At 48.7% G+C, this 14964-nt stretch overlaps 2 protein-coding genes across 3 annotated transcripts in view; one reads left to right on the plus strand and one right to left on the minus strand.

The window, feature by feature from the left end:
• Window positions 1-204, minus strand: part of PDE6D (phosphodiesterase 6D) — a 33565-nt gene extending 33361 nt beyond the window's left edge. The window contains exon 1 of the mRNA XM_005484888.4: window positions 16-204. Coding sequence (XP_005484945.1) covers window positions 16-65 — 50 coding nt within the window. The 5' untranslated portion in view covers window positions 66-204. The remainder of the gene's footprint in view (window positions 1-15) is intronic.
• Window positions 205-441: 237 nt separating this feature from the next.
• Window positions 442-14537, plus strand: COPS7B (COP9 signalosome subunit 7B). 2 transcript variants are annotated; one of them, XM_014265483.3, is made up of 9 exons: window positions 442-459; window positions 2433-2519; window positions 3413-3533; window positions 6720-6895; window positions 8054-8129; window positions 9663-9751; window positions 10340-10542; window positions 11793-11898; window positions 13181-14537. In XM_014265483.3, exons 4-9 carry the CDS (start codon window positions 6734-6736, stop codon window positions 13337-13339), a joined length of 795 nt encoding a protein of 264 aa, XP_014120958.1. In that variant the 5' UTR covers window positions 442-459; window positions 2433-2519; window positions 3413-3533; window positions 6720-6733; the 3' UTR covers window positions 13340-14537. The 2 variants fall into 2 exon arrangements, with proteins under 2 accessions (XP_014120958.1, XP_074403386.1); XM_074547285.1 differs by lacking the exons at window positions 442-459; window positions 2433-2519; window positions 3413-3533 and adding an exon at window positions 4682-4835.
• The last annotated feature ends 427 nt before the right edge of the window (window positions 14538-14964 follow it).

Raw genomic sequence — 14964 nt, forward strand, 5'->3', positions numbered from 1 at the left:
CCGCACGGAGGATACAGCTTGAAGCCGCGGAGGATCTCCTTGGCCCGCTCGTCCGTGGCCGACATGGTCCTGCCGCGCCGCGGGCGGGCGGACGGGGCTGGGCCGGGCCTGGCGGGAGCGCGGCGCTGACAGCGGAGCCTCAGGACCCCCCGCCCCTCCCTCCCGCGCACCCGCCACTGCCCGGCGCAACCAACCCCAGCGGCCGCCAGCGGCCGCCCGCCGCCGCGCCGACCAATCAGCCGCTGCCGTCCCCTCCTCGCCCCGCCTTCTGGCGCAGGAATGACAGCGGTACTGACCAATCAGACAGCCCTCTCCCTCATTCAAGGGTGGGTGCGCAGCGGTCGCCGAGAGTCTTCGGTTGGGCCTGACGTGGCCGCGATGGAGGCGCCGCAGGATGACCGGGCAGGGGGAGCGGGCGGTCCCCGGGCCGGGAGGCCTCAGCGGGGAGCAGTCGAGGGGGTGAGAAGCCGCCCCGGGCCTCGTCAACGGCGGCCGAGCGGCCCCGAGCCGCTGGAGCTTGGCTGGCGCTTCTCCCCGGGCAGTGAGGGTCCCGAGGTTCCGTCTCTGGGTCTGCTCGCGGAGCTCCGCCCGTGAGCTCAGGTGATGTGGGGACCCGGGTCAGCCCCGGAGCGGCTTCTGCCAGAGACCTTCAGAGCCCACCTGGACCTGTTCTATGTTATCTGCTCCAGGTGACCCTGCCTTGTCAAGGGGTTGGACTGGCTGATCGCCAGAGCTCCCTCCCAAACCTCGCAGTTCTGAGGTTCTGCGTGTCCCGAGGCCGGAGCCAACAGCACCAGCATTGTGGGGCAGGTTAAAGATAAATAGTGTGCTACCCCTGGAACAAAGGCAGCCTTCTTTGTGCTGCAGAAATTTGAATAACAGATCAGTTGGAGTTGAAAGGGACTTAAAGACCATCCAGACTGGCCTTGAACACATCCAGGGATGGGCCATCCACAGCTTTGCCAGGAAACCTGTCAGTGCCTCAGCATCCTCACAGGAAAGAATTCCATCCGAATATCTAACCTAAATCTGCCTTCTGTCATTTTGAAGCCATGCCCCTTGTTCTATCACTAGAACTCTATTGCCTTGTAAAAAGTCCCTCTCCAGCTTTCTTGTAGGACCCCTTCAGGTACAGAAAGGCCTGAATGATGTCACCCTAAAACCTTCTCCAGGCTGAACAATGCAAATTCTTCCAGCCTTTCCTCATCAGAGAGGTGCTCCAGCCCTCTAATAATCTTTATAGCCTTTATGTTTATGTAGCAGAGTTGATTGTGGGGAGGGAAAGTCTCAGATTTGTTAGCACATTTCAGGAGCCAGTCTGCTCTTTAACATGAGCTAATTAACTCCTCTCTTAACAATCTGAGTGCAACTGATAAAAGCATTAAGTCATGGATAAAATAAAGCCAGCAGTTGTAACCCAGTCCTCAAATGAGGACCAGTGAACAGTCAGGGTGCCATCAGTGCACTCACTCATGGCTCCATTTGCCTCCAAATCACCCACTGTGCAAAAGTGGAGACTCTGAGTGTTAATAAAGGCTGCGTTTAATGCATAAGGGCAAGGCCGCTGCCAGCATCACTGACACCAGATCTTAATAATAAAAATAGGCAGCATTTCTTTTCCTGATGTATGTGATCCATGCTCAATTTCCCACTATCAGTTTAAGTGTCTGGCGGGGTCATTTTGAGCCTGGGCAGAGTGCCAGGGGTGAGCTGTGCCAATAAATATCTATCTATATTTTGTTAAAGAGTCCATCCTGGGTTTTAGCTAGGCTGTGGAATTGCATGCTGTCTAAAGAGGAGGGACTAAAGATCACTGAGGAGAAAAGAGTGACAAGGAGAAAAGGCAAGCAAGACAAAAGCAGACCTGGAAAAGGCAGAAACAATTGCTTGTATGTAGGAAATGAGCCTGCCAGGTGGAAGTAGGACATGCTGGTTTACAGAAGTCATAAGAGGCTCCATCCTGTCTTTGTTCAGGTTCCTCAGAGATGAAGGAGCCAGAGACCAAATGGATCTCATAGAAGGGAACTCTTGCAGCTTTGAAGGGCTTCTCTAGCGCAGGGATAGGGATGTTTGTGGAGTTTCAAGTTGGAGCCTTTGCATTTCCTGGCCAAGTCTCAGAATTCCCAAGGTCACCTTGCTGTGCTGGGAGCCACAGGCCTCTCATTCAGGAACTTCTGAACATCACAGAAGAGCTCACAGCTGAAGTGTGAGGCTCCTGTCACTAGTGCAGGGCCAGGCAGCTGTGGAACACGTGGCAGCCCAACTCAGAGTGATAAAAACCCTGGGATCTCTCACAGTCCTTGGGCTGCATTAACACAAACAGCACTCTTGAGCACATCATCTTAAAAACCTCTTTGCAAGAAAGTTGCTGCAAATCCCTCTGTCTTTTGGTGCCACTTGCAACTGAAAATTTTCCTTCACATCTCTGGCAGGTGTGGCAGCTTCTGAGCTACCACTGCAGGTGAGAAGATGCCTCCAGCCTGCTCTCTGCTCCTGCAGCAGCTGCTCTCAAGGTGCAGGTAAAGGAGTTCCTTTGGTGTTTCTGCAGAGCAGAGTAACTGGGAGATAGTTCAGAGAGCCCCAGCTGGGGCTTCATCCCACCCCACACCTGATGGGAGAGGTTGTACAACTTCACATCTGCAGCCACCCAGACATCACTCCTTGCCTGGCTGAGAGGAGAGTCCAGCAAGCAGCTTAGTCCCTGCATCCTGGGAAATAAAGAGAGTTTGGAAACTTTTCAGTAGGGCCTGGGAGCTCCCCCTCACCATGCTCTGGAGGTGTGTGCTGGCAGCTGCAGGGCATGGGGATGAATGGATGAAGGGTCATGGAAGCACACACAGGTGAGCAATGAAATATAAGGGAAAATACAAGAAACACAGAAGTGTTTTCACTGTTGGCCCTCTCCTTGGGGAGGTCAGGTGTCCTCAAAGTCTGGGGGTCCAGGACCCCACAGCTTGGGGACATTACTGTGGCAGTGCAGGGAAATAAGGTGAATTATGTGCTGCCTAAAAGGGACCTGGGCTGCAGAATCACAAGGGGAAGAGGTGGGGCGAGTCAAGAGATAATGCCAACATTAAAAGATAAAATGGATTAACATGTCCTGGCACACACAGAGCTGCGTGGGTGGAGCAAGAGGTTGCAATAGCTGTTTAAAAGGGACTGAGACAGCTGGACATCCACATATTTTTCCTCTTAAAAACAAAAATCCATCCCAAAAGCTGAGCTTAGCTGATGCTGTCCTCCAAAGTCCAGGTCAGCCAGGCTGGCTGGCAGCCGTTGGGAGATATTAGGACAGGGACTCCTGACTGACCTACATGGGGCTAACAGATGATTTTTACCCTCAGGCTCTGGCAAAAGGTTGCAGAATCCATGGAAAATAGCTCACAATCATTTATTTCCATTTCTGTTTCAGCCTGGAATTTGAGCTGCGGTGAGTGTTGGGAAAAAGGAGGCCACACACTGCTTGTCCAAGGCAACTGTTCCAGCATGTCTGCAGGATGAACCACGGGCCTGGTTAGGATGTGATTAAAGAGGTAATTCTCCCTCCCTGTGCAGATGAGGGCTAAGTGTGGCTTAAGTAAATTACTGGCTGGCTTGTTATAGCCCTGGCTGAGTTCCCTTGTTGTGCAGGGCTTGGTTTTTTACATCCAATTTGCTCTGAAGCCCAGAGTGTCACAACAGCATTCCAACACCTGCATCTCTGCCCTTGTCTGACACCTCTTCTCTGCTGGATGATGGGACCCCAGGGACCTGCTGTAGATGGCTCAGAGACACAGGCTAAGCCCCATCAGTTTCCCTAATAGTTTCTGATGTTCATTCCTTGAAAGTTGCCCCCTCCTGACCATGCTGGTCCATGATTTGATGATCTTCAGGGACTTGCTGACTGAAAGCCAGAAGCACTTTGCTCTCAGCTGAAGGATTTTTAACATTTTGTTCACAACATGGCATGGATGAGCCTACAAACCTTGGGGAGGTTAACAATCCCCAATTCCCTTTTGTTTCCACCCTTATTGTGATACCCTTTCAAGCATCCTGATTTATGCCCTGGGGAGGATCTTAACCCTTCCAGTTCCCTCCCTGATCCTCCATGTCACAGCCAAATGGTTTATCATTTGGATGGACCATTTTTCTGTGGAGTTCAAAATCAGTTCTATCTTCACTCCATCTCTTGCCATTTCCCATGAGGACTGGCCTGAGAGGCTCAGCTGGTAGAATCATAGAATATCCTGAGTGGGAAGGGACTCACAAGGACCATCGAGCCCAACTCCTGTCCTTGCCCAGGACAGCCCCAGGAATGCAGCGTGTGCCTGAGGGTGCTGTCCAAACAAACACTCCTTGGGCTCTGCCAGCCTTGGGGCTGTGATCACTTCCCTGGGGAGCAAATCTAATAATGGCTCCACTTCTAATAGCGAAGTGGCCTCACAACAGCAGCCCTTTGCACGGGTTATTTTGGGGTTCAAACCCCTGTGATGCTGCCACAGGACCTCGTGTCCCCTAAAAGAGAGGCAGGAATTTTATTGCTTATGCTGAACAGCTGCTGGGACGCAGCGGAGCAGCTGTTGCAGCATAAGCTCATGAAGTTTGCTCCGTGGCTGCTGGAGCACGGCTGTGTCGGTGCCAGCACCGCCATCCCGGTCCCCATCCCGGTCCCCCGGGGATGCCGGGCCGCGGTCCCCGCTCCTCGCGGCCGCCGGGATGGGCCGGAACGTTCGGCGCGGCCCGCGCGTTCCGGGGGGAAGGAGCCGCGCGCGGACACCGGCGCCGCCATCATGGCGGCTTGAGGCGCGGCGGGTTCGGCCCCGGGAGCGGCGGGACGGGAGGCCGGGAGCGGAGAGGTAATGCCGGGGCTGGGAGAGGCCTCCCGGGAACAGGGGCGGCCGTGGGGGACCCCCGGTAAATTACACCCTGCAGTAGGGCCCGGTGGGGCCCGAGGGCTCTGCCGGGGGTCTGGAGAACGGCAGGGCCGGGAAACCCCCGCCCTCCTGCTGCAGGGTCTGCGGGCCGCTTCCCGCCTTGAAACTCCTTGAGCTGCCTTAGAAAGGCCTGACCGCGAGAGAAGCCCGGCTTGTCCCTCTACTTGGGTTGTTGTAGCCTTTGGACAGGCTACGTTGGAGGGTGTGCTGTATTTCAGTCACTTCTCCCCGGGGTGAATGGGTTGTGGAAGCAGCGAGGTGTTCCCTGTGACACGGGTGTGCACACAGGTTGCAATAGCACCGCAGTTGTTTGAACATTTACTTGGAAAGGGGCAGAGAATTGGCATCTCTTCCCTACTAGGGCATGGATACAGCCAGCCAGTCTTTTGTAACCTCACACACCAGCGTGTGGTTTGATCACCTGTGAGGGAGGACAATAGAACTGTGAAATCTGAATCTCATTCCCAGCCCAGTCAATCCATATTGTCTCGTGAGGAAATGGCCCTCTCTGTGAGCAGAGGGAGCACGCTGATGTATCAGGCAGGCACACTGACTGTTGTGTAGTGCAGGGGTTTCTGGCAGAGCTGAGGTGCTGTTCAGCCAGGCTGCACGTGTGCCCCTGGTGGAGAGAACCCCAGAGAGACTTCGGGGGCTGAGATATCTCAGTGTGGGGAGTGTTAAAGGCTGCTCTCTAAAGCTCAGACCGTTTGTACCTGCAGGTGTAATAGAACAAAGTGAAGTGTATTTTTAGAAGTTGACTAACACAGGAAGCTGTGGTGCCTTCACAAGCCTTAATTTGGTTAGGCCTGGTGGAACAGCAAAGCCCCCGTGTGACTGTGCTGCCCCCACAAGGGTGGGTGTGGGCCCAGCCCACGTGGGTCACACAGAGCCAGACAGGTTCTCTGGTGTTTGGGTTTCATCACGGTTATGCCCTCTGCTTGATAATTATCCCATAGGAACAGGACACAAAACCTCCCTTATCTGCTCAGTCCTTTGTTTGGTCTCTGAATAACATGCTTGGGAAGTTTTGTCTCGGTTGTTTGTAAACAAACAGCTCATTTTGTGCAACTTGTTCATAAATAGTGGTTTACATTTCAAAAGCAGCATGTTGGTGCTGGGAGACAGCATGCACACCAGAAATGTCAGGCAGCAGCAGAAGACAAAGATTCTCTTTACAGGGACTTAAATAGAGCCTTTGTAGAAAGGGTATTTTTATCACTGAAGCTTCCCAGTTAACCCCAAACACTTGAACTGCACGGTGCAGACAGGGGAGCTGCTTACAGGCCCCTCACAGTTGTTTTTGCCTTTTGGGCTCAGAAAGCAATGGGAATTCTGGAAACACACTGTATCAATAGGCAGAGTCAAGGGAAAAGGTGGATGTGTGGGCATGCAGAGTGCATCAGTCCCTCACAGGGAGTTCTGTTGCTGCTTTGGAGCTGTAGGAGGAAGTCAGTCAAGTGCATCAATAAGCATCTTTACAGTTGGCATTGTTTGGCAGCATCACTAGAAGGAAAAGTTTGAGAACAGCATGAAGTCTAAACTCTAGTGTTATAAGAAGGGATCTGCAAGAGCAGATCCTTTTAGGGAACTGCTCAGACAGAAATTTTGCTTAGAAATTGTGGGAGTCATCCTTGCTCCCCAGCTAAATCAGCAGTTGAACCTGCTGGGTTTTTGGCCTGCCCCCTGAATGCTGAAGAAAAGGCTGGCAGCTGAAATGTTGCTGTGCTGAGCACCTCCTGGTCCCCTGGCAGGCAGAGCTCAGCAGAGGAGAAAGGATGTGTTAATATTATGTTCTTTTACTGACAGATTGAAAACCTAGAATGGCAGGAGAACAGAAGCCATCCTGCAATCTTCTAGAGCAGTTCATTTTACTAGCCAAGGGAACAAGTGGCTCAGCTCTGACTGCTCTTATAAATCAAGTGCTGGAAGCTCCTGGGGTTTATGTCTTTGGAGAGCTGTTGGAGTTAACAAATGTGAAAGAGGTAAGAGTTGAGTTTTTATCCTGATTCCCCTTCTGCACTACTGGCATAAGGGATCTCCAGAAGTTTCCACAGGCAGCCTGTGGGTGAAATTTCTGTGCCAGGAGGGCCTGTTGCAACTTACCTGGGTTGAGAGATGTTTTTGAATAAGAGAGTGACCTTGCTTTTGCCTGTATATGTTAGGTGTTAAAGAACACCTATAGAAAGCTTTGCTACCTTAAGGCAATTGCTAGCACAGCAAAAACCTGGCAGCAGCACAGTAGGAGTTTTAAGAAGGCACTTTGGCAGCCAACAAGGGAAAAAATCCCTTTCTACTTCTTTACTGTCCTGGAAAGCAGAACTTCAGTGCTCTCCAAAAGTCTTTGTGAACAGATGTCTAGTGTATCAGGCCTGGGTGGTAACCAAATCCAAACCATTGCAAACCAAGGTGAAAGCAAGTTCCAGAGCTCTTGCTGAGAGTGCTTTGCCAGTCCCTGCCTCTTCCACAATGAAGGAATCTAAGCTGAGTGTCTCTGCAGCTGGAGTAACAGTGCACAGCAAGTTTGGCTTTCCAAACAGGCCCTTCAATATGCACAAGAGCACCTCAATGGTTATTCAGTATCAAATGACAAATGCTGGCTTTTTCCTGGGTTTGTGTGCAGTTAATGGTATTAAAAACCCAATCAATAAAAATCACTGCTTGGTGCTGCCGTTATTCCAGTGAAGTGTTTGCAGGCAAGAGAGGAGCTGTTACCTCCAAATGCACTCCAGTGCAGTGTCCCAGCTTGCTTTGCTTGAAGCTGTGGTGGCTCTGTCCCAGCTTTCACAGGATCCTCCCCAGCCATCACCATCACCTGCTTGCTTATGACCTGGTGAGAGGACCGGCCCTGTAGGTTGTCAGCTGGGTTAAGATTTGCTTTTTTCTTTTCCTCCCAAGGTGCCACACAAAGCATTGACAGTCCAAACTGGAGTTAAGTTCCAGTGCATAGAGCTGGCTGGATCACTTGACTCTAAAACTCCTGAAATTTGCTGCTCTTGAGGCCTTAGGAAGGAAGGGTCTAGCTTGGGATTATAATTGCTTTTCTGCTTACGTCCTGTGCAGACTTCAGCCATTCTCTGGAGAAGGTGCCTTTCAGGGTTGTGTTGCCCATTTTATGTGATGTTTCTTTTCTCCCCATCCAGCTTGCTGAGGGCTCTAATGCTGCTTATTTCCAGCTGCTGAACCTGTTTGCATACGGAACCTACCGGGACTATGTGGGTAAGAGACTGCTGCCCCTTTGCAGGGGCTGGGACTGGGCTGCCCTTCAGGGTTGGCACAGGCAATTCTTGGCTTCCTTACATGCCTGGTGTAGTGTGGCTGGATGAAAGCATCCAGGAACAGGAGTTGCTTAGGAAGAGAATTGTCTGTAGGGGGTCTGGGTCATGTGTGCTTTTTGCTTGCTAAAAATGAAAGGAAGGGTTAGAGACTCTGGGGTGCTGCTGCTTTGGATGGGACTGCAGTGCTGGGTTGAATTCATCTGCAGCAGAATCAGTGATGTTCACAGGCCACTTACCTCTGAAGAGGGAAATTTCAGACATCTCTATGGAAATTTAGATAACACCAGTTATGGAAACTGCAGAAAACTTAGACAAAATTGTTCTGCATTATTTATAAAAACCTATATGGTTTGTGAGATAACATTTTATTCCGTGACGGCATTGCTGAAACAAAGTGAATAATTTCTTAGCTAGAATACAAGTTGAAATAATGACTTTTATACAGCTTTAGAAAGACTATGTGTGAATCATCTTTGTATCTGTTGAAATGTGCTTTTATCTCTAGTGCTTATGCTTCCATTCTGCTACAATTTAATGCTTCATTTGTGGGTAGCAGCCTCATCCAGACCATTACAGAGTGTGACAAATAATTCTGTCATAGTGCTGTTTCTCAGGGTGGTGGATGAGCTATCTAGTTCCTGTAAGGAGCAGTGGCATCTGTAAGTGCAAGGACTGGAAATTCCAGTGTCTGTGGAGCAACATGAGCCTCATGAATTCTGTGACTGATTAGAGGATGTGCTTGCTGTCCATGCTCTTGTGTCACTGTGTGACAGCACAGTTCATTCTTCCTTTTCTAGTGAAGAAAGAGAAAGGGGGAAAAGCAGTCAAAATGAAGAGCACTGGATGAGGTGGGATGGATGGGAGAGCTTGAGTGGCCCTGAAACACTAATTTCCATTAAAGTAGATGTTTTAAAGAGTTTCTTAGCTTTGGAGGGCTGCCAGTTTCCTTTCTCTTTTTAAATATTCATGAGGCACATGGATATAATACAGTGACAGTGTGGCCATCTAGATTAATGATTTCTGCTCTCTTCCTCAGCTTGGTACTTTGCAGTTTAAATTCTGCAGCTCTTCAGAGAAATAAAACCAGCTGTATTTGCAACCACATCAGCAAAGGGGGAAGATTTTTTTCTGTCAGCTTGTTAATGAAACAGAAATTACTCGGTAAAAGCAAAGCCATTGACCAACTGTTTTGGCAAGGCACCAGTTATGAATTACCTTATAATTCCAGAACCAGAATTACTGAAGAAGCAGATAAGAATGGAATTGCCAAGTTGTTCTTAACTTTTCCCCTTCTCTCCCTGGTTGTGCCAGTTTATCTGCAGCAGCACGTTCTGCTCACCAGCCAGCACCCACATTAGCTGGAGGTGTTCAGTATTTCAGGGTGTAGTGTAGCATAACTAGCCTGGAGTTCTGCAGCCTGGATTATGTAATTTTCAAAGTGAAGTCCTGAATGTTGTCTTTTTGACATTAACAGCAAACAAAGATAACCTGCCTGAATTAACAGTGACTCAGAAAAACAAGCTGAAGCACTTGACGATAGTGAGCCTGGCTTCCCGAATGAAGGTAAAGCGTGTGGGGTTTGACAGCTGTTGTCTCTTGGCTTTGTTTTAGAAAATGGCATCCATTCCAGAGCACTGAAGTTGTATCAGACTGCATGGGTACTCACAAAAAAAATCCTGTACTGTGAAGGTACATGTAGGGTACAGTGTTCTCTCCTTGTGCATTTGGGATATTAACTTAGTGGACTTCCATGGGTGAAGTGTGGGGATGTCTGAACTGACATGCACATTGGTCAGTAAGGTCTGGGAAACTTTGTATGGCTTTTTTCACTGCTGGAGATGGAGAATCATTTTTTAAAACACTGACTTTTTCTTCTAGAGAAAATTATGCAACACTCTTAATTTCTTCTACAATCCCATTTACCTTTTTTCTTCTAGAATGTGCTATACTATACCAAAGCTTCAGGAATTACCAAAGTTGTGTCAGAATATTTCACAGCCTGGCAAGCATTTGTTCTGCCATGATCAGTCACTGCTGCACCTGTAGGTCAAAGTGTAGGATACAATAAACATTTGAGTCTCAGCCTTTTGAGACTTAGCCATTCATTTTGCTCTAGGACTGTTAACTTACTCTTGATCTTGCTGTTTTTAGTGCATTCCCTATTCTGTGTTGCTGAAGGACCTGGATATGAGGAATCTGAGGGAGCTGGAAGATCTCATTATTGAAGCAGTTTACACAGATATTATCCAGGGGAAATTGGATCAGCGAAACCAGGTGTTAGAGGTGGATTTTTGTATTGGCAGAGACATTCAGAAGAAGGACATCAGTAACATTGTCAAAACACTCCAGGAATGGTGAGGCAGTCTCTCCACCCTCCTTTTTCCTTGTACATAGCTTGTCCTGTTTTCCCCCTCACAGTTTCAAGTGCTGGCTCAATTTCACCATGTTCCATTAATCAGGAGTCTTATGCTGTAAGTAGGCACTTGGAGGAGGAGTCTGTTGGGCAAGTTTTCCAAGATCCCATCTGGGATTCAGTTTGTATTACATATCAAGCCAAACTCTACCACACTGTGAGCTTCTGCTCTCACTGTAGCTTTTACATGGCAGAGCCCCAGTGATGAGTCAAGGACTTTGCAGAAGGAGGTGCCAAACTGGACTCATGGTTCTGTGGTGGGAGCTGCAGCACTTAATAATGAGGGCAGAGCTGTTACTTTTCAGCCTTTTTCACTGTTTTGAGAACTGTGTGGGCAAATTCTCAAGAATCACAGCTCTTTGGATGGGATGTTTCTTCAAGTTTGAAGTTTCAGGTGGCTTTGTCTTCTCTTTGCTCCTGCAAATGCAGCCTGTTTGCAGCTGTAGTGGGACTGTGGCATTATCTCTTTGTACCTTTGCCAGGAAGCTGTTTCTCATCTTTGTGTAGGGTTCCCTTCCCACCTAAAGAAATTCCTGCATGGACTGTGGAGCCCATGGCAGGTCCTGAGCTGACTGGGAATTGCTTCCTAGTTGCTATGGTAATGAGTGCATAAAAAGTAATTAAACTGCTGGGCAAATATGCTGTCCTGTGGTGGGGGCAGGTTTTTTGCTTCTCTGCTCCAACTCCCTCAGTCCCATCACGGTGGGAGGGCTCTGACAGCTTCCAGGACCTTGCAGCATTGTTTGGAAGGTAACAGTGAACCCACTGCCAATTCCCTTTTTGTCTTTTCCAGTTCTTGAGTTCCATGCTGAGTGCTCTTGTCATTTGAACACTTAACAGGCAGGAGGATTATATCAATATTACTTTTTTTCTATAATTTAAAATTTTGTGTTTGAATACTGTGTTGCATCCCGTTTAAGCTGTAATTCTCTCTGAAAAGGAAGATGAAAGTGCATTGAACCTGCAGTTACTCTCTGATGGTAAGGGTAACACAGACTCTCTAGAGAGTGCTGAGAAATGCATCGAGTACGCAGCAAAGCTTTTTCTTGCCAGCTTTTTGCAACTCTAAGCAGGAAGTATAAATTTAATAATCTCTTAAACTTTTAGATGAGCGTGACTTTTCAGATTGCCTGATTGAGCTGCTCCAGGGAGAATTTGTAAACACTGTTTGACATCATTTGTGTCTTGCAGGTGTGATGGCTGTGAAGCAGTTCTTTTAGGAATTGAGCAGCAAGTACTTAGAGCCAACCAGTACAAAGAGAACCACCACCGAACTCAGCAGCAGGTAGAAATGGAGGTGGGTACAGAGTCATCTCAGGCCTCTATGCTGTTGGATAAATGTTTGTTTGCTGGAGGAAATAATCTCTATAATAAACACCTGGTGTTGATGGTCACAGCTCAGAAGGCGGCTGATAATCATGCAAATAAGGCATGGGGTAGAAAGAAAACACATCTGCTTCTGAGTGCTAGTATGGCCACAAACATCAGGCATCCAGCAGGGTGGACCTTTTATTGATAAATTTTTATAAATTTAGGCTAGGTGACTGCACTAATTGTGGTTTCCTGTATTGATTCATTAGGAAAACTATGATTTCACCACAGATTTTTATTGCAACTCTATTCCCTTCGTACAAGGCAGGCAGGGGGTAAAAACCACTTTTCTGTAAAAGCTGGAAGTGAAGTTAAAAATCTCCGGAGCCTCAATTGCTCTGGCAGGAGTGCCCACGGCAGCTCCCCCGCGTCGGGCCGGCCCTGCGCGCTCCCGCCGCTAGGTGGCAGCACGAGCCCGCGCTCCGGTTCGGAACCTCGGCCCCGGCCGCTGGGGAGGCGGGGATGGGCTCCCAAGGCGCTGCCTCAGGGGGTATCGTCCCTGCAGGTTTATGTTTGCGTCTGCTTGGAGGCTTTATCCGTATCCATAGCGCTTTTGGTTTGCCACATGCCTTTGGCTTGGAGTTGGCACACCTGACTCCCAAACCTTGGGGGTTTTTTGTAGGTTTGCTCACTGTATTTGTGGTGAGCCCTGCAGAGTTCCAGGGGATCAAGGATGGTGCTTAGTGCTGTATCTCTCCTTTTCAGCCAGAGTAGCAAAAACATTGCTGCCACTTCCCACAAAACCAATTTCTTTTCCTGCTTCTTAGCAAATACCTGTGTCTCAGGTAGTCAGGTAGGCCAAATGGCATTTTTGCTTTTTGAGCTCTGTCCAGAGAGTGAATTTTTCCTTCATGGTCTCCTTTCCCCTTCTTGCTTCTGGCTGACAGAATGGTAGGGTAGCTCCTTCTCCACCAGGGCAGTAGTAGGTCCCTCCAGCCAGACAGAAGGGTGGTACAATATTGTACCACTGTCTCTTAGGAAAAAAGTAATCCCTAGTTATTCCAGACTGGAAATACTATCAGCTCTGTCTGTAAATGAGGATGAAACGTTACCTTTATTAAACTCAAATGGAGAGCATGTTACTGCTGGAAGAGTCTCTTTTATCATTTCCACTCTTATACTCCAGGGGTTTTTCAGTGTTTATGAACAGAGTGTCTGCTGAAGGGGAGGAAGAAGCAGGTGCTGATTCACTGTCTCTTCTTGGCCAGGTCACAAACATAAAGAAAACATTAAAAGCTACAGCCTCGTCATCAGCACAGGAGATGGAACAGCAGCTGGTAGAGCGAGAGTGCCCTCCACACACAGAACAAAGGCAGCCCACAAAGAAGATGTCCAAAGTCAAAGGGCTGGTCTCCAGCCGTCACTAGAACATGCCATCTAATGTCATTCAGTCAGGAATGACAACAGGAGGAGCAAAAAGGGCCTGCGTCTCCTTTTTCAGTGGGTTCTGGGCCAGTCCCTTCCCAGCTGGCAAGTAAAAGCTCTGTTTGAACAGCTCCCAGTTAGCAGCACCTGGCTAAGTTACACTGTGCAGCTCCTATGAGTTTTCAGGGTGTCCCTGCTCTGGTCCTGGCAAGAGGGACTTTTAAAGAGAGGGACTAACCAAAAGGGGCAGGAAAAAACCAAAATATCTGTGGGCCGTTTTGCTCCCTCCCAGCCAGTTCATTGCTGCTTAACCTTGAGGAAGATGCTCTGCTGAATCACATCATGGGAGAGCTTCTCTAGCAAGCATGTGAATCCCATTGAAGTGTGGCTACCAAAGCCAGGCTGGGAGCGAGGAAGCCATCAGCACAGATCTTTTCATTCCCAAAGGGAGCACAGGAAGGTTTCTAGGCCAGGAACTGCTTTACATGGAAGCCTTCAGCCTTTCCACTACCCCTGTCTATTTTAAACTGGGGTGAAATTCACACTACCTCGCTCTGTGAAGATGAGTTCCAGTGCTGGGCTGTTTACTTAACTGTCTGTTTACTGCCCTTACTAAGCCCTTTAATCTCTCACAGATGTAAAGCACTGTTCTGCATCTCTGAGGCATCAGTACAATAAGGAGGAAGCAGGCTGCTCTTTCACACAGACCTTGCAGGTGGTTAGGGGCATGCTAGAAACTATTTCTCCTGAATGTGATGTGACCTCCCAGAGCTGCTTGTGAGTTGTTTCCCCCATTGATACATTCAAAGGGTAATGCATTCTCTTCCTTGGATGCTGGCAGTGGGAGAGGAGCCTGTTTGGCATGGAGGCAGGCTGGTGGCCCAGGACCCACTGGCAGGGGTCGCAGCAGCATCCCCTTGCCGAAGCAATGGACTTGATGAGTCTTTCTGAATTTTGAACACTTTCAGGTTGTATTTTCCTCCTTTTTTTTGTTTTTTGTTTTGTACATTGTTGTGATTCTAAAGCATTTCAGCCTTTGTTTTGTGGGGGGTTTTTTTATTTGTTACAAACTAACTTCAGGTGATTTGCACCTAGTTTGGCACGGTGTGGGTTTTTTTTTTAAAGGGGAAGCATTGGAACAGCAATTCATAAAAAAGTACATTTTAGAAAAAAAATTAAAAATGGTGATTTAATGTCAGAGTCTGGAGTCTTGACTTGGAGGCTGTTTTAGGCTTGTTGTCCAATGGCACTTGTTCACTTGAGCATATTTGATTCTTGGTGTATGTTGACTGAAGTCTGACTGATCTCTCTGATGCATCTGGGAGACAGGAAAGCCTCTTCACGTGTTGTCAGTCGTTCATCTTTGTCCAGATTTGTGCAGAAGGATGTGTGGCAAAGCTGGTAGCTGAGCCCCGTGTCCTGAGCCTAAACAGCTTTGATGCCTGGTTGTGGAAGGTTCAGAGTTGTGCTCTTAGGCCAGTCAGTTCCTTCCTTTGCATCTAGCAGAGTGCTGCTTTGTAGTTTGGCTCCTGCATTTCACTTCGGTAAAGAGAAGCTCTTTTCCTGGGCAGGCAGGGGAGCTGTTTAAGCAGAGGAGTGTGACAATGCTCCAGTCCTGCAGCCAGCT

The sequence above is a fragment of the Zonotrichia albicollis genome, chromosome 9 (assembly GCF_047830755.1).
Source record: "Zonotrichia albicollis isolate bZonAlb1 chromosome 9, bZonAlb1.hap1, whole genome shotgun sequence".
Lineage (NCBI taxonomy): Eukaryota > Metazoa > Chordata > Aves > Passeriformes > Passerellidae > Zonotrichia > Zonotrichia albicollis.